The 24308-nt window shown below is 43.4% G+C and overlaps 1 protein-coding gene across 2 annotated transcripts; it reads right to left on the bottom strand.

Moving 5' to 3' along the window:
• Positions 1-501: 501 nt before the first annotated feature.
• LOC129340197 (cytochrome P450 3A24-like) lies at positions 502-24308 on the bottom strand. Of its 2 annotated transcripts, none has more exons than XM_054994829.1 (13): positions 24187-24308; positions 22195-22288; positions 20080-20132; positions 19076-19175; positions 18385-18498; positions 17695-17783; positions 17029-17177; positions 15331-15458; positions 15050-15128; positions 13411-13571; positions 12046-12272; positions 7252-7414; positions 502-580 (listed from the first exon to the last, which is right to left on the bottom strand). In XM_054994829.1, exons 1-13 carry the CDS (start codon positions 24255-24257, stop codon positions 551-553), a joined length of 1458 nt encoding a protein of 485 aa, XP_054850804.1. In that variant the 5' UTR covers positions 24258-24308; the 3' UTR covers positions 502-550. The 2 variants fall into 2 exon arrangements, with proteins under 2 accessions (XP_054850804.1, XP_054850803.1); XM_054994828.1 differs by lacking the exon at positions 502-580 and adding an exon at positions 4815-6331.

Here is a 24308-nt window from a genome sequence, read left to right as displayed (position 1 = left end):
CTAGGAAAAGCATAATAGAAATAATTTTTAACAAAATTACATCTACTCTCAGACCTGAAGGTCACTGGATGACCTGACCAAATCTTTACTTTGAAACATGGCCTACATTACAGGGCTGTTGTAATTATCTTTACCTCTGTAGAAAGGAAAGCATGAAAACATGAAAGACACGGCCTGGAATTCTTCTCTGTGATATATTCAAGTCTCTATGTGAATGCAAACTTTTGGTGGGGAGCCCCTTCAGGCAAAACATTCCCCACCTGCATTCTCAAGCCGCTACAGGCTCTCTGTCATGCTAACAAAAACATCCATGTGCAAATATAAATTAAAAATGACGCTTATTCCCAGTACGCTATGAAGAAAAAAAAAGGGGGGGGGGTCTGTCATCATCCTGTTAAAGCACACACAAGTAACCAGGTCATTTGTACATCATGCAGTCAGACTCCTGGAAATGCTATCGGGTGGTCAATGCCCGCAGATACTCATTTTCCGGTAGTGATGGAAGGTTCTAGTGAAAGGCAAGGACTGTGGCCCAGGAGTCCCCAGCTTCTTAAAGAAATTGTTCAGCCAGATCCCATAGCTAGAAAGACAACCAGTGTAAGAGGTCAATAACAGAGTTTCTTGAGAGACATCAGCAGGGCCGGTGCCAGAATTTCTGGTGCCGGGGGCAACTTCAGGGCTGTTGTCGCCCCCACGTGTGCAAAGCGTACGCGTGCTCTCACCCCGGACTGTGTGATGACATCACTGCGTGTGACATCATCACGCAGCATGCCGCTGTGAGCCAGCCTCATTGGTGCAGGAGGCAGCTGGGTCAGTGCATGGGTGGCCTCCCAGCCTTCCCACTCAGTTGCCCTGCGCCGCCCCAGCCGCCTGCTGCACCTGGCCTGCAGCTGTGTGTAGGCAGTGGCGGCAGCACCGGGCAACTGAGCGGAAGGTGTTGTGTGTGTTGAGTGAAATTGGTCTTTATTATTTTACAAATAAAAACTCTTTAGGTTGAACATCCAATTGTTTATTAAAAAGTTCTCTAGAGGGATGATCCCTGTATACATGGGTGAAAGATTTCACTTGTTACCCTCTCTCGTTGCCTGTCCTTGCCTGCCAGTTCTCTCAAACTTGCAAGAAGACTCCCATTTGTGTAACAACTAGATTTCCAGGGTATGAGCTTTCGAGAGTAAAAGCTCCCTTTGTCAGACACATGGAAAAACACAGTTGTAGAGAGAATTTGTGATTTATCTGAGAACTTTAATAGGCAACTCATAGAAAAAAACCTAAATCTTTATTGCATTTTCAGTTGCAGTAGATGAAAACACAGATATTATTGATTTAGCACAGCTTGCAATTTTTATTCGTGGAGTTGATGAAAAGACGCATGTTACAGAAGAATTTTTAGAAATAGTTCCAATGGAAGACACAACCATAAGTGATCTTAATAATAGCATTCGATTTATATACTGCCCTTCAGGGCAACTTAACACTCACTCAGAGCGGTTTACAAAGTATGTTATTATTATCCCCACAACAAACACTCTGTGAGGTGGGTGGGGCTGAGAGAGCTCCGGGAAGCTGTGACTGACCCAAGGTCACCCAGTTGGCTTCAAGCGGAGGAGTGGGGATTGGGGAATCAAACCTGGTTCTCCAGATTACAGTTCCGGCTCTCTTAACCACTACACCAAACTGCTAAGAGCTCTAGATGAAATAGCTGTCAACTGGGCAAAATAGGGTTGCCAGGCCCCCTCAATCTCCCAGCTGGAGATTGAGACCTGGCTCTTACCTGGAAGGGGTGTGTGTGTGCGTGCTGCGCTCCTGCAAGCGTGATGACGTTACTGCTGGGAAGTGACGTCACCATGCAGCCTGTTTGGGTGCGGATTGGGCCTGTTGTGGGCCCCTGTAGAGCACTGGAGCGTTCCTGCGCTCCGCAGGGGCCCACAACGGGCCCGATCCGTGCCAAAACGGGCCGATCCATACCCATTTTGGCGTGGATCGGGCCCGTTTTGGTGCGGATCAGGCCCGTTGTGGGCCCCTGCGGAGCGCAGGAACGCTCCCGCACTCCACAGGGCCCCCGATCCAGGCCAAAACAGGCCTGATCCTGGCGGTTGCTGTGCGCTGGGGTGTGCAGCACCGCAGGGGGACACGCATGGAAAGTGCACGCCCCCCCCCCCCGCTGGCCAGGTAGGGAGGGGCGGGGGTGGCAGGGTGGGGGCAGGGGATTCCCTGCCCCCACCGGGGGTCTGGCAGCCCTAGGGCAAAAACAGTTGATCTGGCCTCAGACAGAGCACCACAGATGGCGGGGGGGGGGGGAAACCTGGAGTTGCTGCTAAAGTCAGGGAAAAATTGGTAGCTGAAGACCCACATCATCAGTTTTTTAAAATTTTCATTGCATTTTGCACCAGGAAACTGTGCGGAAAAACATTGAAGATGGATAATGTGATGAGTGTGGTCATAAAAACCGTTAATTTTATTCAAGCCATAGAAGAAGTATTCTGAAGTTGGCATTAGCAAATGTTACCATTTGGAGGTCTGAGCTGCCTCCTACTTGAGGCTTTTGGTTCTAAAATTCTGTCCCTGTTTGGGGACAACGTAACTTTGTGGACAGTTCTTTTCTGTAATGAATGTCAATAAATCAAAAGTGGGTTCTCTGCTTACAGAGACACACCTGAACAGCATACTCAAAACTGCTACGGCACAATTGCACAGGCAGCAAAACGGAAGACAGAATCTTATCCAGATATGACTGAGTGGATGAATAAATTGTATGAATATACCTCTATGGCTAAATTAACTTCTTATACGCATAACAGACCAACACAGGAATTCCAGGAAAAATTGAGTGATTTCTTTGAATACGTAGCGGGAAGTTAAGAAATATTAAGAATAGTTAACATGGATACAGATCGATTATAAAACTAAGATTTTAAAAACGTTGAATATAAAATGTGATATATATGACTGAATACAGAATGTTGACTATAAAACGGTATAAGTACTTGAGGAGAGGGAGAGGAGAAATATTATGAAATTTAGCTGTGTTATATATCTTGCTTATATTTTTTGTTGTAGCTTAAATCTATTATCCTGTATTCTGTTCAAGATCCTTTATGCACTTTTCTCTTTTAAATAAAGTTTATATTAAAAAATTTAAAATTGCTACAGCACAGACTTTAACTCCAGATTTTGATGTACTAATTCAGAGCACGATATGTCAGTTATCAAAGACTGTTAAATAAAGGAAACACTGTCAATTTTTAAAGCATGTTTGCATTTTGAGTAAAAAATAATATCATCAATGGGGTTGGCCTGCGTCCTTTATACAGTTTGTATCGTTGGTACTGGCATTAAATTTTATGGTACACTTGGCCTGGCCCAATAAAGTGACGTTTATGTCAGATCCAGCCCACATAACAAATGTGTCCGACACCCCAGTTCTAGAGGCTTTTAAAACGGGGGGGGGGGTGTGTGTTAGTTTTTTCTCTCCCTTCTTTCTGTTGAGTTTTTTCTTTCATTTTTATCTTGTATCTTTTATCGATTCAATATAGCTATGTAGCGAAATAGACTTACTCCTAGTTCTCCCCTGACCCGTACTTATTTATATGTGAGGGAGGTAGGAGTGGTAAAAAAAAGTCAGATGCTGTTAGGTTATTAGGTGGTAATCTGTTCAAAAATGGGCGAAAAGGGAAATTGGAACAGTAAAGTCTTCACTTCAGAAGGATGCCTTACAAATGGGGTTGCCAGACTCCAGGTGGGGCCTGGAGATCTCCCAGAATTACAACTGCTCTCCAGGCCACAGAGATCAGTTCCTCTGGAGAAAATGGCTGCTTTTGGAGGGTGGACTCTATGGTATTATAACCTGCTGAGTTCCAGACCCCACCCTCATCAGGCCCACCCCACAAATCTCCAGATATTTCCCAACCCAGAGCTGGCAACCCTACGTACAAGTGAGATGCTCTTATTTCTTCAGCGTATTTCAAAAAAGCCCCACATGTCACCCCGGTAGGGCCCCAGTGAGCATGACGTTTTGTAGACCTATTTGCACCCAACAGGATGTGCTGAAACCAAATGTGTATAGCTGTGTCAATCAGAAATAAATATGAGTTTAGTGTGTGTGTCAGAAACTGTGGTCCAATCCTGGCCTCCAATTTCAACCCTCTTATCACTAGGTAGTACTGAATTGAGTGGCAAGATCATCAATATAGTTAAAATGGCCAGATTTGCTCAGGAGGAAAAATGGAGGAGGAAAAAATTGAAGATTTCTCCCCCTTCTCCTACAGTTCCTGCCAAGTACTACACATGTAGAAGCAGAATGTCACAAACAATTAAAATCTCTGTCAAGAGCAAAGAGGGAAGAAATGGGCAGCTGGGAGACTGTTAATTAAAGCTGAAAGTGATAGCAAGTCTGCAAAAATGGAACTATTCTAACCTGTTTGTAAACTTTGTGAGGGAAAAGAGGGTTACAGATTGAATCACAGGCCAACTTCTGAGACTGAGAGCCAAGCTACTAGTGATGCCTGACACAGGTTGGACGCTTGTCAGCTTCCCTCAACTTTTGATGGGAAATTTAAGCGTCTTGGTCTTACAGCTTGGCTCTCCATTGAAGTTTACAGACCGGCAGTCTATGGGAGGGAGAACACGCAGTCAGGAGGGGAGTGCAGGCGTCAGGCTCTCGCCAGGCGCCCCCCTTCCCCTCCACTGAGTGTGTGTGTGGGTGGGGGGGTCTGTAAACTTCATTTACATGGAGAGCCAAGCTGCAAGACCAGGACACCTACATTTCCCATCAAAACTTGAGGGAACCTGACAAGTGTCCAACCTGTGTCAGGCGTCACTTGTAGCTTGGCTCTGAGGAGAAAAAAAATAAGTCACCACAGTGATAGGCCCAATTGCACAATGTAGAAAATTCTATAAACAAAGAAAAAGTAGAAGAAAAAGCACAATTATAAAAGGGATACAGATAAAAACATTATCTCATCTAAGGAAAAAATAAAATAAAATGATGGCAGTTAGAAAGCCACAGATAAGGTGTCTTATGAAAGATGTGAACCAGAGTGCAAGAATATTAATTCTGTGAGGGGATGGATTGTTGATAGCAGTGTCCATGATGAAGAAATGGAACCGCCCTGAGCCTGCAATTGCGGGGTGGGCGGAATATAAATCGAATTAAATAAACAAACAAATAAATTAACTAACTTAGAAAATTCACATAATAAATTCAGTAAATGGCGAGTTTTTTAAAAAGTATTTTTACACCCCTCTTCCCCAGAGAGTTACATAAAATAAACAGTGTGTGTGAGAGGGGAGGAATTGTTACATTTACATTTAGTATCAGACATTAATAGTCAAATAAAAACTGGATAGTAAAATGTGTGCAGAAACAATGGGGGGAAAATCTCTTCATGAAAATTCCTGAGGTAAATTAAGACAGATATTTGGAAATATGTCTTAAAAATGCCGAGCAAACACAGAAGGTTCGTATAGTATAAATGAAGGAAAGCAGAAGGAAGGGGGAGAAAGCGAACATTTAAAAAATAGATTAGGAACAACAGTGAAGCTGAAGGGTCCAAGGCTACAACTGGCAAGCACTGTTGTGATAGATAATCATACGGAAATTCAAGACAAGGGATAACTGAGGCATCTGGATTTCCAGGTACTAGCAAGTAGAATTATGAAAAAGGCAGGACAATGTTAAAGGCAAAGAAGAGGAGACATCGATGGGGTGTATGTATACACAGATTTTTTAAAAAAGAAAGTATGCATGGAACCAGATTTATTGTAGGAAAGAGAGCAACAAAAAAGATTAAGAAATATGTGTTCATCCATCAGAAATGGGGAGGGGGACGTAGAAAAACGAGAGAATGAATTGAGTGTATTGCTGGAGTGCACACCAGGCCATTACAAGGCCTTTTAGCATACCAAACACATTGTCAATTTTAATACAAGAAGTCTTCTAATGTGTATGTCATTTACATTCAATGAAACATTTCAGGCGTGAGAGAAGTAACGGTCATTACGTAACACCTTGTCACTGTAATAGAACATCCAAGAACTTTATCAGATCTCTCAAGTGGCAAGCACCCTTTTTTCACAGCATAGTCTACAGAATATTCAGAAGCATATTACTGCGTTTTCATTTTTATCTATGGGAGACAATTTTAAAAAATCCACCTGGACATGGAATATATGTGTTTTTGAAAAATGGCGTGGGAGGAGGGAGGCAGCAGCAGCCTCTCCGTAGCCGCAGATTCTTTTAATCCTCGGGTTCAGCAGGAGCTCTGGGGACCAGTTTCAGCTTAATGGGCTTTTTTGGTTGCATGAAGCCTTTGGTGTCCAGTTCTAGGGGGATCTTTGACATTTGCAGGAGGAAAATTAAGAAAAACAAGCTTGTGACTGGAATGAAGTCGGGAAGATTCAGCAAATATCAGCAGCGTCGGAAACAACGGGAGCATGCACCCATATTTACCCCCTTTATCTCTATATTTTATTCACCAGCAACCTTTTTCACACACACCGCTGCGGGTTAACAGGAACACCAAAATGTGTCTAAGCACTTATTCTACGTGTGTGCTTTAACACAAAGCCAGCAAGCTGTTCTCACGTAAAGCACCAGGACAGCACAATATCAGGGTGATGGTCATGTAATCTCTAGCACTTCACAGTCATTTAACAATGGGCATATAGGAAGTCTTCGTTAACTTATCAGTCTTGCCAAGTTTCATAGAAACCTGAGTTGCCAGATTTCACAGTGCTTATAGAGTAAACCCTCATCATGACTCGTAACTTCATTTATTTGCGGTCCAATCACATGATGTGGTCTCCAGCCTGTTTTTATTCCCACCTCACCAATGCTATAATTATTAAATGGTTAAAATGGTTTCTCTAGATCCAGAGAAATCAGCAGAATCTATTTATTTGTAAGGAATGGCTTTCTTCAGTAGCTTGCTGGTCTTTGGATATGGTGAGACTGGCCAATGCTCATCTATTAAGATAACGCGAGCTAGTTAAAAACACTGTGCTGTAGCACAGTGGTTAAGTGGTTTGGCTGTGAATCAGCACTCTCCTGGTTTGAATCCCACTATTGCCATGAGCACAGTAGGTGGCCTTGGGTAAGCCATTCCTCTCAGCCCCAGGGGAGATAATAATAACACTAACTTGTTCACTATTCTGGGTGAGACACTGATCTGTCTAGAAGAGTGGTATATAAGTGCAGTTATTGTTGTTATTTGCTTCACATTGAAAGCTCCTCTGCCCCCACCCATTGCTTACCGGTGTCTCTTTGCAGGTTCTGAAAGAGTATCTTTGCAAGAGGAAGACCACAGCCACCTTCAAGACCAGGAGAGCAAAGCGCATCCCGATGCAGTTCCTTGGACCAGCTCCAAAGGGCAGGAAGGTATAGGGATCTATAGACTCCTTGTTTTCTTTACTGAACCTGTTTCCAAATTGGAAGAGAAATATGTCCGATGAAGCTTTTGTCCCAAAAGGCATGTCCTGGAAGGCAGGAGTAACAAATACACTATCTCCTGTCATTCCAGGAAGATAATACTCTTACTTATTTTAAAAATGAACATTCATGTATTCTTTGCTCAAAAATTTCTGAGATGACTTACATAGAGCAGTCAAGTCATAATAATTTTACAAAACTGTCAGTGAAACAATACAAGACTTTGAAGCTAAAAACAATAAAAGTAGCAGAACCAATGAAGCCAATTATCAGCTAACAGACAGCTCCCAAAGGGAGGAACTTCCAGGCCCTATCTCTGGTAATAATCCTGCACCTAACCTCTGAGGGAAGAAGATGGCCCTGACCAGGGCTTTTTTTCTGGGAAGAGAGGTGGTGGAACTCAGTGGGTTGCCCTCGGGGAAAATGGTCACATGGCTGGTGGCCCTGCCCCCTGATCTCCATACAGAGGGGAGTTGAGATTGCCCTCCGCGGAGGGCAATCTCAACTCCCCTCTGTCTGGAGATCAGGGGGCGGGGCCACCAGCCATGTGACCATTTTCAAGAGGTTCCGGAACTCCGTTTCACAGCGTTCCTGCTGAAAAAAAGCCCTGGCCTTGACCCCCAAAAGTTTAGGGTTTAAAGGTAATAATAACAAGAACATTTAATGAGAAGTTTGTTATAATATTATTCAGACAAGACTTTTGAGAATGTAAAGTGCTTCACATACTTTATGTTGTATCCTCACATACACACACACAAAATACACACAAACAGAATCATAGGGTTGGAAGGGACCTCCAGGGTCATCTAGCCCAACCCCCTGCCCAATGCAGGAAATTCACAACTACCTCCCTCCTGTATCCCCAGTGACCCTTACTCCATGCCCAGGAGATGGCAAAACATCAGGATCCCAAGCCAAACTGGCCTGGGGAAAATTGCTACCTGAAAGTGGTGATTGGCATTACCCTGGGCATGTAAGAAGGGGCCACAAGAACTAAGCGTTGATGTAACCCTTCCTGCCCTCCCTCTCATCATCTGCCTAGGTTCACAGAATAAGCATTGCTGTCAGATAGCAAAATATCATCATCCCAGTATTGCAGGCAGGAATGAGACAGGATGTGGCTTACTGAAGGCCACTTGGGGAATGGAAGAAGGGGCAAGATTCGAAAGCAAGGAGCTGGGGAGATTTTCTAGTTTGTATTTCAGCTCCTTGGCCAATATGATCTACCAGGTGTCTGAAATTGGCACTCAAAAATCCTCATTTGTGGAGGGAATTCAGTTCTGTCAAATTACTGGTTTAAGAGCAGACCCGAAGGGAGTGTTCTTCACAGAAATAATTACAGCTATAGATAATGCTGCCTATAGGAAACCGCCGCAGTTTTATCACCTGAAATACCTAAGCGTCTCTGGGACAAATGCTGGGATACAAGCATCTAGCTACTGTGTTCATTAGGCTCTTTGAATACATTAATTAACAAAACCCATAAGGCTGAAAGGGATGGGGAAAGCAAGAACAGGATAGCACAGGACATGATCAATTGGTCTCTTCCACTTGGTATCTAGTATTAGACAGAACTGGTGTAGTATAGTGGCTAAGAAAAAGTGTGGTTGTCCCTGATTCAATTGTTGCCTCTGCCCTGAACTCATCCTAGGCAACCCATCCTCTCTGATCCCCAGCTGTCTGCAATAAGAGAACAATATTGGCCTACCTTAAAGGGCTGTAGTAAGGATAGTGGGTAAGATGCAGTCAAGTCACAGCTGACTTACGGTGACCTCCCCATAAAGTTTTTAAGGAAAGAGATAAACAGAGGTGATTTGTCATTGCCTGCTTCTGCTTGGCAGCCATGGACTTTCTTGGTGAGCTCCCATCCAAGTATTACCAAGGGCCAACCCTGCTTAGTTTCCTAGATCTAAGGAGATCAGGCTAGCCTGGACCATCCAGGTCAGGGTGTTGTCTTGATACACATGCCCCCATGTTAGCAGACAGAAAGATCCCGGCATTGTTATTTGCCGATGATACGGTAATACTTTCCCAGAACCCGTGTGGGGCTAAGAAGAACACTCAAAGTGTTCAGCTGTTATTGCAAAGAAAACCAATTAGAAATTAACCACTAAAAAAACAAATTATATCCTCTGGCAGGAGTCGGAAAATAAGATTGTTATGAAGTATCAGTGGGCATAGGCTAGAGCAGGTACAATGTCTTAAGTATTTGGGGACGGTAATTTATTCGTCTGGGTCTAGGAATGACCATTGTGAACATGCAGCTGCTATTGGTCAAAATCTGCCCAAGGCGTAGTCAAGTTCTTATGCACTAAAGGGAATTATTTAGCAGCTGCCCTCAAACTATTCTAGGCAAAAACACTGTCCCAACTTTTGTACAGGACAACACTTGGTCCACCTTCTTCTTGCTTTGCATCACTAGAGCACGTTCAATCGAAATTTTTAAGCAACAGTTCAACTACCTGTGTCTCTAACGCAAGCTTGCATCTAGAGTCTGGTCTTGTTAAAGTGGAGGCTAGGTTAAGCCTTGCCTCTATTAATTTTTGGCTCAAGTTAAATTATATCCCTCAGGATCTGACATCTCTAATCCTTCGAGATAATTTTCAATCCTCATGGGCAAAAGCAGTGCACCATAAGCTGTTGACTTTAGGACTTTCTTTTCAAGCTGTCCTAGAAATGGGCTATGGCCAAGCTAAAGCAACGGTTAAACAGAGATTGTTTAATATAGAGTGACAGGGAGGTATTACTACTAGCACGCCAAATGTTATGATTCCAGAAAATCTTAGATTTATTGTGGCTCCAGCCCCCTGTCTCACTTTCCTGGGGATTCCGGGCCAACGGAGGGCATTCTCCCTGGCAAAATGGCAAGCTCTCCCCTCTGTGGTGTTAGAGGGGAGATATAAAAAGATCCCCATGTGGGAGAGACTCTGCCCTTGTGGTACTGGTGAGGTGGAATAAACCGAACACCTTATGCTTTATTGCTATTTTTGTCAGAAAATACATCTAAAAATTATTTTTTCACTGCTTAGAAGGTTTCCTGGCCATTCAGATTATGATATTTTAAGAAGGTTCCCCGAGGGTGATAACCTCCAGATTACAATTTGTTGGGCAAATTTTTTTGTGGCAGCCTGCAAAATCCACCAGGAAATTAAGCATACTGAACTTAAATTTTAGCTAATATCTTTTAAAATGAAATTGTCCATGTATATCAGATATTATGGTTGATCTTTTATCTGTATTTTGTAGTTTTGTGATTTGTGCTGGTCATTGACTGAATAAATTTGACTGTCAGGGTGCTGTAAGGATAATGAGAGGATAATACAGATGAAGTGTTATACAAATGCTGCTAACTTTAATTTAGCTGTTATGCTAATTGGTTTAGGAACATGTCCTCCATGACGGACAATATCTGAGTCTGCACAGGAAAATGTTGCTGGTCCAGTTCCCATCCTGGAGCATTGGGGGTTTTTTTGTGACCATCTGCACCAGATTTACTACTATGAGTAGTTACTCCGACCACTATGCTGCTTTCCCCCAGCTTTCCTGAGAACTTATAGCCTGACTTTTTAAAAAAAATCCACTTTGTAATAGGCTGTTTCTTCGTGCATACTCTTTGTTCCATTTTGGGATTCCACCCTCTTCCCCCTTCTCCCGCCCCCTGCCAGCCCACTGCTCTGTGATTGGCTACTCTCATCTAGCCAGCCATTTCCCCCTTCCCTCCTTTCCATTCTTCCCCACTCCCCTCTTTATTCTTTTCAATTTTTTAAAAAATTCCAGTGCAGGATCAATGAATCGCTGGTTTGAAAGCACAGGTGGAAATTCCCTTTTTATTCTTTTCGCTTTGGCATGGCATGGGAGGGAATTTTGTATATGGGGCTAAATATCTGGATATCAGAATTAAAGATTTTAATATCAAGTTTTAGAGAGGTGCGAACGGCCACATACAAGTCGATTCCATGCCTTTCAGCTTGACTTCAGAAAGTGAGGAGTTATGTCCCTGGTGCAGAAGGGGCTAATATTGAAAGATTGCACCAATTTGTCATGGCCAGAGCCATCTTAAAAGCCCTCAAAATAGCCACAAACTATGTTCCTGCATAAACCTTGTTCATTTAAAGGAAGCTTGTACAGGAGACTATTCCTCTAGATTGTGCTCGACGGGTTTGTGAATCAGAACGGATGAGGCCCTTCCCATATGCACCATCAATTCTTTTCCTGTTCTTTCAAATTCTCACTCGGCAAAGGTTATTTTCTAACTAAAACCCTTGAACATTAAATTTAGCTTCTTACATGCATCTTTATTCTTCCACTGTGGATTCTTATGTCTCAGCGCTTGTTGCCCTCCGGCTCTCCTCTTAATACTGGCCATAAAACCAGGCCAGTGTGACAGCAGCAAAAGCCAGCTTAGGTGTCACTTTCTTCGGTACAGTTAATTAAATTCCACGCACAGTTTATGGATGCATACCATAAAGAGGCTCTGTGTGGCATCGTAGAGATGAGATGGCGAACAACTCTAAATGCATTATTTAAGCATTTCAGCAATCTCATTCACCTCCTGCCTGTTATTGTGACTTTTCTTTATTGGTTTTGAAACAGAGAGAACATCTTTCCTTGCGACGTACCTCTCAGGTCTGAACTCTTCTGGTTCTGGCCAATATTCTGGGTCACGGTGCAAAACATTAGCTGGGATCACAATCACAGTTCCCTCTGGGATAGTCACTCCATTAATCTCCGTGGTTCTTTTGCAAACCCTCTCAATACGTCCTCCTGCGGGGTACAGCCTGAGGGTTTCATTCACCACCATGTCAAGATACTGCATCTGAAGAATTGCATCGTAGGCAGGAGTGGCCTGAGAATGAAAAAAATATTTCCTAGTGTATGGGAGACTGTCAAGATACGTAGGCTTTCACAACTGGGGCATGAATTACTGAATAATATTGAGAGCCAGTATAGCAGACAGGTTAGAATGCTGGACCAGAACCAAAACAGTAAAGAGTCCAGTAGCACCTTTAAGACTAACCAACTTATTTGTAGCATAAGCTTTTGAGAGCCACAGCTCTCTTTGTCAGATGCATCTGACGAAGAGAGCTGTGGTTCTTGAAAGCTTATGCTACAATAAAGTTGGTTAGTCTTAAAGGTGCTACTGGACCCTTTACTATTTTGCAACTACAGACTAACATGGCTAACTCCTCTGGATCTAAGACCAGAACCAGAGGTCCTAGATCCAAATCAACATTTAGCCATGAAGTCTGCTGGGTAATTTTCTCTCTCAGCCTAACCTACCTCACAGGGTTGTTATGGAGATAAACTGTAGGGGGAAAGAACCATGTTTGCCAAGCCAAGCTTGGGCAGGGAGAGCAGAACAAAAATGCAGTTGATACATTCTCTTAGATCTTGAATCATGGAAAGGGGGCATTTGTCAGGATCCTAGGATTCTCAGTTTTTTTACGAGCAAAGGTCTAGTCTTCATGGAGACCAGCATATTCTGATTAATGTTATAAACTGATAGCAACTGCTGGCTTTCCTATTTACTAAAAGGGAGAGCAACTGTATTTCAGCATGTGGTTTTGGGTGCAACCTGAACGTGCAAACCTAGCAAGGTTTGCATAACACCTTCACCCGAATAAGATTTTTTTTTTCAAACTGCAAACTAGGCTTTTCATCATGCCCCAAAACATCTTTCTCCTCCCAACCCTGCTTTTTTTGTTTTGTTTAACATCCATTATTAGGAACAGCTGTTATGAACTTCCCACCGTGCACAATACATTGTGATATTTTGGTTGTTCTATGCATTAAGATTTTAGCACAGATAGCCCATATTTTCTCACTATCCTGTATTCAGTGCTAACAGTTTTCTGCCCCTAAAAATAAAAGAGGTTCTTAAAGCGTATGCCTTCCTCTTCCTGTGGATGTATTTCTTAGCTGTGTATACCATTTGGTCTATCCTTAATTCATGAGGCATTGAGGTCACAAATAGATGCTCTTACTTGGTTAGGAAGAGCTTCATCGATCTCCTCTTGCAGCCTCCGCTGAACATCTGGGTGTGTAGCCAGGCAGTACGATAGGAAGTTAAGGGCGGTGCTGGTGGTCTCATAGCCAGCAAAAATAAAGATTATGGCCTGTGTTGAAATCTCCTTGTCAGTTAGAGCTGGAAAAGCACAGGAAAAAAATGTGCAAGGAAAATATATTTGCGAATCCCCGCTATGAAAGGAGAGCCAAAATATTTTGTTTATTCAACATATTTATACCTCACATTCTATCTAAATCTTATCAAACTCAGCAATGTCTTAAAAAGTGCACCTTAACCCTTTAAGGAGAATGGGTGGCTAGAGATCTTTTAGGAGCCCTTTTCATAGGACTCCTAAAAGAATAAACATCAGGGAAATAGATCCAGAGGAGTTAGCTGTGTTAGTCTGTAGTAGCAAAATAGTAAAGAGTCCAGTAGCACCTTTAAGACTAACCAACTTTACTGTAGCGTAAGCTTTCAGGAACCACAGTTGTCTTCACCAGATGCAACGTAAGCGTTCAAGAACCACAGCTCTCTTTGTCAGATGCATCAATGCAGCTTTCTGAATGCAATTGGGCGTTTCTGTGGGTATCTACTTATTTCGTTGTACTAATCAGAGGTTTTTACCAATTATGGGTGTTTCTTTGGGTATTTAATTATTGGTTTATACTAAATTAGTCATGTTTACTAATTCTTGATGTTGCAGACACAAATGTTTTTCATCATTTTGTATGTTGAGAATAGTGTTTTTTGAGTGTATGTAATTAAAAAAATTAAACACAATATAAGACACTGTGGTAATTATACTGTTATAGTTATAATGAGGGTTCTTTTTAAAGCAAATGCTTTCAAAATGCACTTTAAAAAAATTAAAATCCTGAATCAAACCAGGAGTGAGCTTTACACTTTACTAAGAACTTTCCCTCACATAATCATTATTATTTATTCAATTTTTATACCACTTCTCTTCAGTTTTCTTCTGTTCTCTTCTCTTCCTAGGGAGGCTCGCTTGGCCTCGACCAGGGCCAGGGCCTTTTCGGTCCTGACCCCAACCTGGTGGAACTCTCTGTCTGAGGACACTCGGGCCTGCCAGGATCTTCTATCATTTCAGTGGGCCTGCAAGACGGAGATGTTCCACCAGGCTTACAGCTGAGGCCGGCGTCAGGACAATCATTGAGCCTCCCAACGGTCTCCGGTATTCGAGTACAGCTCGTGTGTCTGTCTGTCTCCTCTTTGTATGCTGGGGGCAGGAATGTGTAGCCAACTATATCAGGTTTTTGTATATATATAATTTTAATTGCTGGATTTCATTGTAGAATCTGCTATGTAATTGTATTTTATGACTGTTGCACCCCGTCCTGAGCCCACTTGTGGGGAGGGCGGGTTAAACACCGAATAAACTAAACTAAACTAAACTAAACTAAACTAAACTAAACTAAACTAAACTAAACTAAACTAAACTAAACTGTTAAGGTCTCAAAGTGGCACCCGTAAAGAAAACGGAGATCCTCAGTTCTGCACACTCATTATTTCTGCACATTTCATTCATTTCCATCATAAGCCCTCTTAGCAGTACCATGAAGAGCCAAAATTCAAGGGAGGCATCTGTGTGCATTTACCTTTATAGGAATTTGCCTCTTCAGAGGCATCATTTGAAATCTGGGAGTCCATCATTAGCTGCAGGAAGTCAACCCGGTTCTGTGAAAGAGCAGAGATGGAGGAGCCGTAGTTAGCAAGAGGGAACGGTCAGCCATATGCCCAAGCAGCCTTTCAACCTGAGGAGGTGGCCCAAGAAGCAAGAGACAGTTCTGCACAGAACTTCCATTGGTTTTAAGCAAAGGGGGAGCATGCAGCAACACTGATCATAGATTCCCAAAGAGACCACATAGACTAGACTGACCGTGTGATCATTCTTCTGCCGGTCCGCCTTGATTTTCTTGACAACATCAATGAAGAAGTTTATGAAGTTTGCTGGCATGAAAGTGACTCTTAGCTTATCCAGCAGTGGTGCAAGAAATGGAAAGAGGACTGCCAAAAAAAGGAAAAGCAAAGTGGTATTTTGGAAGATGCAGTTTGTTAAAAATTGACAGAGCCTTCAGGGAGGCAAAGAGGAAATTAAGAAACCCTCTGAGGAGTGATCTTTGTGGTCCTGTAGAGAGGTGAAATTAACAAACTCTCTGAGGAGCGATCTTTGTCAGCTCTGTAGAGAGAGGTGAAATTCAAACTACGCTTCCTGGCTAACATTGCGTCTCCCTTCACTCGAGCATCCTTGTGTAATTCATCTCATGTAGTTTAGCTCTGAGATCCAAGCTACAAGTGACAAATTACACTTGCCTGGCAAGTGAACAGACTCACGTGTATTCCTCCCTGTTCACTTGCCCTCCACTTGCCCTCCACTTGATCAAGTGGAGCGCAAGTGGAGCACAAGTGAACAGGGAGGAATACACGTGAGTCTGTTCACTTGCCAGGCAAGTGTAATTTGTCACTTGTAGCTTGGCTCTGAGAGTGGCAATTCCTCACAGGAACCTGGCCAGAGCCCAGCACAGCCTCTGAGCACCAGCACCTAGCAGAGGCAGCTGAGCCTGATTAACACCCGACCTGTTTAGACAGAGGCTTGAGAAGGCTGCCTTGCTGGGTCAGGCAGTCCATAAGGTGCACGCCCTGTGCTCTTGAGCTTAGCCAGCCAAGTTGGTGGCTAAGCCAGGCTAGCCTGTAAAGTGCAAGACAGGATCAATGTCTCTCAGCCTAACCTACCAGGACTATTGTTAGGTAAAGGGGTGGGGGTTTGGGGGTGGTTCGCACTGAAGTAGGTTGCTCCTTCCAAGAAGGGTGGGATAAAAATATAATAAATAATTACAAATACAGAGGTGTTTTGTGGTGATGCCCAGTCCCTCTCCTTAAACGTTGAAAAGTGCCCACAAGATCTATGGTGACTTATGTTTTTATTGGTGAGCTATGCTTTTATTTTAAATGATAAGCGTCTGAGGAATAACAATACGAAGCAGATTTCTTGGAGTTAGAGGGCATGTTGTAGGAGGTCTGTTAATTATTGTAGCTTTTGCCTTTGTTTTATCAGGCTTTTCCTTTAGGAGTTAAAACCAGATGTATAGTGCTATACCATTTGTGCTGGGGTATGAAAAGATATGAGTTATTTCCTGGGTATTTGGACTGTAGCTTTTTAATTTTAATTTAATTTTAATTTTAATGTTACCATTTGCATTTGAAACCAGTATTTTAATACATTTTTAAATTTTAAATTTTAAAATTTAAAAAACTACAGGGTGCATCAAGGTGAGGTGTGCAAAAAAAAATCAAATTTCATTTTAAAAAAAGCCTGGTGACTTGCAGGATAGAGTGTTTGACTTGCAGGATTTCAGAGATCACCCCATGAAGTTCAATGGCTGATTTTGAACCAATCGTTCTTTCTCAGCCTAGCCTACTTCATAGGGCTGTTGTGAGGCTCAAATGCTGCCCTGGGCTCACTGGAGGAAAGGCAGGAGAAAACATACTATGGACGGACAGGCATCAGCAGCACCTTGGAATTGGCTCCCTCCCTCCACGTGCTATAATGCATAAATACTACATAAAGACCTCGTACCTGCCAGGAGGATTAGGGGGTGTAAGAAGCTGGTGCTGAGAAACTCCTTGATGTGCATGACGAAAGGATCGTCGGGATTGTTCATGGAATCTACATTGATGCTGAAGGAAGTGCTGGTTATGACATCCATGCTGTAGGCCCCAAAGATGCTGGGGAGAGCAGAAGGAAGGAAAAGATGGAGAACACACAGATTATTTGTCCTATTTTTATTGCATATCAGTTCCTAAAGAGGCTGGCGGCAATGAAAAAAGCAACATTAAAATATACTTTTAAAATGTCCAGAGAGTGGATTCTCAGTGCTCCAGGCACATGGGGGGTGGGGGGGGGGCCTGGCTGCTGCCTGTTCTCCCTCCAACTGGCATCAAAGATGGCAACAGCCAGGAGGGAGCTGTCAAGCTGGCGATGAATCCAGACCCCCTAGAGGAGGGTCTTTTTCTATTGCCTTTCACCTCAAACATCAAATATGATGTATTTGCAATCCAAAGTGGTATTCTTCAGAACAGACTCCACCGCACAATTTTGATGAACGTGTTACTCAAAAGCTAAAACCTCCAATTCAGATGCCGTGCAGGAGAAACGCAAAATGCAAAGGACATCTTGCAAACTCTTCTGCAATTCCCATTGTAAAATGGACTATTGCCCATCAGGTCCACAGGAATTTCTCACTCTTTCATGTCTATGGATTCTTCACTGTCCACTTTCTTTTGAACATTTTTCACCAGCACTTCTCCATAATGATTGATGATGGGCAACATCTGAAATACAAACCAAAGCACGAGACAGTCTTTTGGGCCATCCATTAAACGGCATCCTGCCAAGCATTTCGAATGTCTACCTGCAACGTGTCCAATCATTTTTATGACCTTGCTTGAAGAGAACCCTGCTATATCTCTTCAGTCATGATTGACTGGAGTGACTTTCCCCCATAGATTTGTTCTCACTTTACCCAAAAATGGGACCTAAACTATGGTGATAATTAGACTAGGTTAAGATGGATGAAGCTGAGCATTTCCTCCATTCTTCCAAAGACCAGCAAGGACAGAGTAACAAAACTCAGTTTGATTTTCATGACAAGTTTAGTTAACCCATTGAACAGCAAGGGACTGGATGTTTTGCTACCTTTCTAAAGAAATAGCGAATCAATAAAGATTCCTACCCTGCCCATGTGGTGTAGCGTTAAGAATGTCAGGCTAGGCCTGTGTCAGTCATGAATCTCACGGCATGGCCCTGGGCCAGCCGTTCTCTGGCAGCCTAACTTATTTCAGATGATGGTTGTTAGGATAAGGCAAAGATGAAGAGAATCATGAGGAAGGGGGAAATAAAATTGCGACTGATAGATAGCCCTCATTGCCTTACCTCCTTCAGCCTCCCACTGGTGAAGGAGGGAGAGAGGACAGTACGAATTCTCTTCCAATGTTCATCACGGGCTACTATTATGGAATTCTCCAGTTCTCCTTTCAAACCGAAGTCCTAGGGAGTCCAAGATACAAATACAGATGGGTCTGCAGGTAGCTGAATTCTCAGCCCAGTCTTCTTAATGCAAGCCCAGCCACCGGCTAAGTGTCCCCCACACCTGCCAGTGTGGCTAGCCAGGGCTTTTTTTCAGTGGGAACGCAGTGGAATGGAGTTCCGGCACCTCTTAAAAATGGTCATATGGCTGGTGGTCCCTTCCCCTGATCTCCAGAGAACGGGAAGTTTAGATTGCCCTCCATGCAGCGTGGAGGGCAATCTAAACTCCCCTCTGTCTGGAAATCAGGCGGAGGGGACACCAGCCATGTGACCATTTTTGCCTAGGGCAATTTAAACTTTAAAAGTTTAACTCTCCCCTTGTTCCAGCTGACTCAAAGTGACATCATTGGCCCTGGAAGCATGCACACACTTTGCACGCGCACATGTGGTACCAAGGGCACCACCTTCCCCCAAGATTTGCTCCCTGTGCTGGCAACCCACTGAGTTCCACCACCTCTTTTCCCAGAAAAAAAGCCCTGGCAACCGCTATCATTCAGCATACAGGATGGCCTATCAAAGCTCCATACGGGATACCTACCCGGCGATTGGTGAAATAGGTGTAGAATTCTTTTACCAGGATGGTTTTGATGAGGGCAGGATCCAGAATGGCCATCACTGGCTGTCGGCCGTCAAATATTCTAGTTGCCAAAAATTAGGAGGACGAAAGAAGATAAATTGGGATTTTTGCCTAACTTGCAACTATAATGTTGAGGCTTCCTCCTCTCTGTTGCAAATTACGATGAATTGGCTCAGGCAGACAGTGCTGTCCAAGGACTTACAGGAATTGTCAAGACTGTGTCTATGCTATAATTCTGTAGCAGTGCAAAAAATGATGCAATGTTCTTATCCCTTATAGTTGCAAAACATGTGCTTAGGAGTGTGAGACCATCAATGTCCTTGCTCATCCTATGGCTAGTAAAAATCAGAATTATACAAAGTGAAAAGCAAGCTTTGTAAAATACAGTGAAAGTATGCATAGCTATAAAGGTTGTGGAACTCAGCTTTTCTTGGCGCTGAATTCTGATTACTTGGGCACAGAATGTCTTTTCCCAGTGCCCTCTGGATGTGGCAACTTATGATGACAAGAGAACTGGCCGAACAGGTAGACGTGTAGAACTATTTAGTGATTTAAATGTTACTGGACATGGTACAAAGAGCAAGGTAGACACACAGGTCCCCTGACAGATTGCCTTACAACCTATCAGAAATGGCACAAAGGGAAGAAAAAGAACAAGGGTAGAGCAGAAGAAAATCAGCAGATGCAGGTACATGCAATGACTAGGTGTAAAAGCAAATACAGTACCTAAAAATGGCAGTCCCAATCAGCAGTGTAAAACTCAAGAAAAAAACACCTGAATAAAACTGTCTTTGAGAGAGGCAGCAGCCTGTGCTTCTGCCAGCAACTGGTTCCAAAACTTTGATGCTACTATCCAAAGTAGCCCAAGAATGGGCTGCTATCAATAGAATATGAGTGGAATATCAGGCAAGTTTTAGTCGTGTACAGACAGCAATACACAGCATATCATTTGCTGGGATACTTACCCCCACATTTTACCATACTTCAGATAACATTCCTGATCAAACTGCAGAATCCCCTGCCAAGATAAAAGAGATATCAGAGAAACACACAGAAATAAGTGGGATACCCAACGAGACGTTCACTTCCCATTTGAAATTCTTGTAAGAGTCCAACTGGCCACCTCTTCAGGGACAATAAACCACCTCAAAATTTATACACTCTCCTCCTCTAACCCACTTAAACTTGTGCTAAGCATGAGAGTGAACTCATGCTGTGGGCTCATTTATCATTTCAGAACCAACCCAAATGCAATGGCAGGTACACGGTACAGTCCTAGCACATGACTGTACCACCTGTATTAGGGAGGGGTTGTGGCTCAGTGGTGGAAGACTCACTTTGCAGGCAGAAGGTCCTGTTTCAATTCCTAACTCTGAGAAGACCCATTGCCAGTGCACCAGAGGCCACTACCAGGCTCACACCATCTGCGGGCTCCTTGGGTTCCAGCACAGCAGCATCACCAGGGCATATCCCTGGTGTATCCATTTAAAGGATAGCTAGCCAGGGTTGGGAAAGTACCCCCCTACCTGAGACCCTAAACATCTGCTGTCAGTCAAAGTGAGTAAGATTCATTTATTTACTTTATTTATAGTCTGCCTTTCTCACAAAGACTCAAGGCAGATTTCAAAATTTAGCAATGCAAGTGAAGCAGTATACAACATACATTGCAATAAGATTGGATTGCACAGTTAATAGATAACAATATAAGGCATGTCATAAGAAAAGACCAATAGTCTTATGAAGCATCTTCACAGATTCGAACTCTACAATGCATGTAATTTATTTGAAAATGCTTATACGCGTGAGCTTCCCTGCACACAGAAAACCAGGATGGACGACCTATTCAGAGCAGAAATGGTGGATTCAGGCTGGGGAAGATCCAGGATTAAATCTGTACCCCAGCCATGAAGCAAAATGGATGATTTTGAGCAAGTCATGACTAGACATGGGCACAAACAGAAAAAACCAACGAACAGCCTAATCTGCTGTTCTCGAACAAGCTGTTCATGAGGCCCCATCCTAAACGAACAGGTGGTCGTTGCAAGCTTCGTTCGTTGCCTTCGGCAGCCTTCGGCAAGCGAGGCGGTCTGGCACCTGCTGCAATCAATCCCCTTGGCAACTGGAGGCAGGTAGGGACTGAACTCTCTGTCTGAACTCCTTCTGGCTTTAACCCTTCAAAGTACTTCCACCAGAGTCCTGTTTTTGCCACTGGGAAGAGAAAATGACAGCCAACAGGGAGACTCATGGATCATGCCTTTCCTGGGGTGCAGTCTCTCTGAAACTTGGGGGGTCTTCAGAGGACAGTGAGGACTATGTCCCCTGCAAATTTGGTGGGTATTAGACATTGGGAAGGTCAGTTGGTAACCCTTCAAAGTAGCTGCCAGCAGACACTGCTGTTTTTGCCAGGACAGGGCCCTTTAAACTATCAGCTGGCAGGCGGCGGTGAGGAAATCCCCCCCCCCGCCGCCTGCCAGCTGATAGTTTAAAGGGATCTTTAAAGGGCCAGGTAAGTGGGTTTGAGGGGAGGGGGGCTAAGTGTGTGTGGGGGGGGGGTTGGGGTGTGGGCAGGTTCTGACCCCCACGAACAACAAACATGTCCAGGAACAGTTCATGTTCACCCATGTTCGTTATTCGTGGATGTGACTGAACGACGAACAGGGTGTTTGGGGTTTTTTTTCTGTTCATGCCCATGTCTAGTCATGACTGCTCAGCCATTTCTGCCTTACTGGGTATCAGAGGATACAAACGTGGCAGATAAATAAGTAGGGCATCTAGCATATTTGCTTTTTAAATAAACTAGACACACTTGTATTCTAAACTTTCGTATGGCAACATACGAAGGTAAAGTTTACGGACTTTGTTGGGCAATGTATTGCTCATCAGCAGTTTCTCCAGCATAATAACCATAGCAACCACTTGGTTCTGCAAAAGCAAACTAAAACAACCCTTCAGTCTCTGTACTCCAGCAACACGATAGCCCGGCCTGCACTCTCACTCCACTAGTACAACACTCCAAATACATGTACACTATTTGCAAAAGCCCTGCCCAAATCCACTGCCAAGAGGGATGTCATACTCACTTTTCGGTATTCATGAAAGGTCCCAATGAAAGGCAAAGGCTGCGGCCCAGGAACCCCCAGCTTCTTAAAGAAATTGTACGGCCAGATCCCATAGCTAGGAAGACCACCAGTGCAAGAAGATGGTGAATTTAAAAGCACCACAAACACACACACAATCAGCAATTGGAAGTGAAGACCTGTTGCATGATTTTCCAGCAAGCAGTTTTATCCCAGAAATTCCATCATTCACCTAAACTGCCCTCTTCCTTAGAGGATGGGGAAACCCTCATGCTATACTCTTTGTTCCCAGATACAATCTGCTCAGACCTCTTTGAGACCACAGCTGTAAAATGCACCAGGGAAAACGATCCAAAAGCTGTCAGACGAAGAAGACTCGGCTAGCAACCGAAAAGGAAAAAATGGGGCCCACTCAACCAGTTGCTGAGGAGGAAGGCTTAAAGCCCCAGGAGCGCCACGATCCAGACTGGACACTGTTTTAGCATCCTGGTCTCAGTTGCCAACAGTTCTTTGAGGCCCATGTAAAAAAGTGGGGGAATGGACAGTTCAAGCATGGGTGCTATTGCTAATTTCTAAGAGTGTCACCATAATACCTAGAGAAGGTGAAATCAAAAAGAGTCCAGTAGCACCTTTAAGACTAACCAACTTTACTGTAGCATAAGCTTTCGAGCACCACAGCTCTCTTCGACAGATGCATGGAGGGCAAGAAGAAACTGGTCAGATATATAGGTGGAGAGGGGAGGGCTCTGCCCTTATATCTACCCAGGAAATACAATTACAGGACCCAATGGTGTCAACTACACTGTCTCTGGCTCTTACAACTGCTCATCCTCCAATGTGATATATGCCCTCATGTGCCAACAATGTCCTTCTGCTCTGTACATTGGACAAACCAGCCAACCTCTGTGCAAAAGAATAAATGGACACAAATCTGACATTAGAAATGGCAACGTCCAGAAACCAGTGGGAGAACACTTCAATCTACCAGGACATTCTACCAAAGACTTAAAGGTCACTGTAGTCCAACAGAAACCTTTCAAAAGCAAAATCCAATGGGAAGCTGCTGAATTGAAATTCATATGTAAATTTGACTCAGTCAAGCTGGGATTGAATAGAGACTATGAATGGTTATCTCATTATCAGAAGTAACTGACTTCCTTAACAGAAGCAAACTGATCTCCATATCAGAAGCTACTGTTTGCATCTACTCCTCCCTCCCCTCTCCACCTATATATCTGACCAGTTTCTTCTTGCCCTCCATGCATCTGACGAAGAGAACTGTGATTCTCGAAAGCTTATGCTACAATAAAGTTGGTTAGTCTTAAAGGTGCTACTGGACTCTTTTTGATTTTGCTACTACAGACTAACACGGCTAACTCCTCTGGATCTATGACTAGAGAAGGTGGTAGACTATGTCAATCCATTCTCAGTTCCCACCCACTAATTGGAATAACATGGAATAACAGTTGCTCTAGTTAGACCAGATCAGAACTTAGATGCAAAGACTTTACTGGCTTTATATCCTGGCTTTATGTATGTCTTTACTGCTGGTTACATATCACGTAGAAATGTCTAGGCATGGAAATATCAGGCTGGGGAAAGCTACACCGACTGAATTTCTGCCTCTTTTGTCATCAAAAGAGCCCTTTGCAGAGGCAGTGTTTTGTAGTGTAGCTATAACAAGGGGAGCACCAAGTATAGTCACACAAGTATGTAAACACAGAGGGATCCTGCAACTATTAAGAATTGTATGGAAGAGAAAAGATCAACAAATGCCTGTCAAATTTCTCTCTTAGTAAAAGTACAGCATTTCCCTCTTTGTACCTAGTTATCTCGTTTAGCATTCCATTAGTTACAGCGGCTGAATTTTTTTTTTGTCAGCCAACCAATGACCATTTCCCAGGCACGTTTCTTCCTCAACCACTTCCCCCAATCTCTCCCCAACACAGCAGTCCTCCCCAAACTGAGAGCAAACCTTCCAGAGTTTATACTTACAGGACAAAGATGCTCAGAAAAACAATGATCAAACCCCAAGTTTCTAGGGAAAAACTGAGAAAGAATCCCATTTTCTTTCGGTGCAAATCCTGTGACTAGAGGAAAAAGTTATGCTCTTTCAA

This window comes from Eublepharis macularius, chromosome 12 (genome assembly GCF_028583425.1).
Source record: "Eublepharis macularius isolate TG4126 chromosome 12, MPM_Emac_v1.0, whole genome shotgun sequence".
In the NCBI taxonomy this organism is placed as follows: domain Eukaryota; kingdom Metazoa; phylum Chordata; class Lepidosauria; order Squamata; family Eublepharidae; genus Eublepharis; species Eublepharis macularius.
This window is presented reverse-complemented; position numbering and strand designations above follow the sequence as displayed.

Bases quoted from the DNA above. Each gene is read 5' to 3' on its own strand.
- LOC129340197 (XM_054994828.1), bottom strand. From the start codon at position 24,257: ATGGGATTCTTTCTCAGTTTTTCCCTAGAAACTTGGGGTTTGATCATT. The intron at 15,129-15,330 runs GTCAGTCTAGTC...GCTCTTTCACAG, and splicing joins GGCAGAAGAATGATCACACG to AACCGGGTTGACTTCCTGCA. The intron at 13,572-15,049 runs GTAAATGCACAC...GTGCTTTTCCAG, and splicing joins AGAGGCAAATTCCTATAAAG to CTCTAACTGACAAGGAGATT.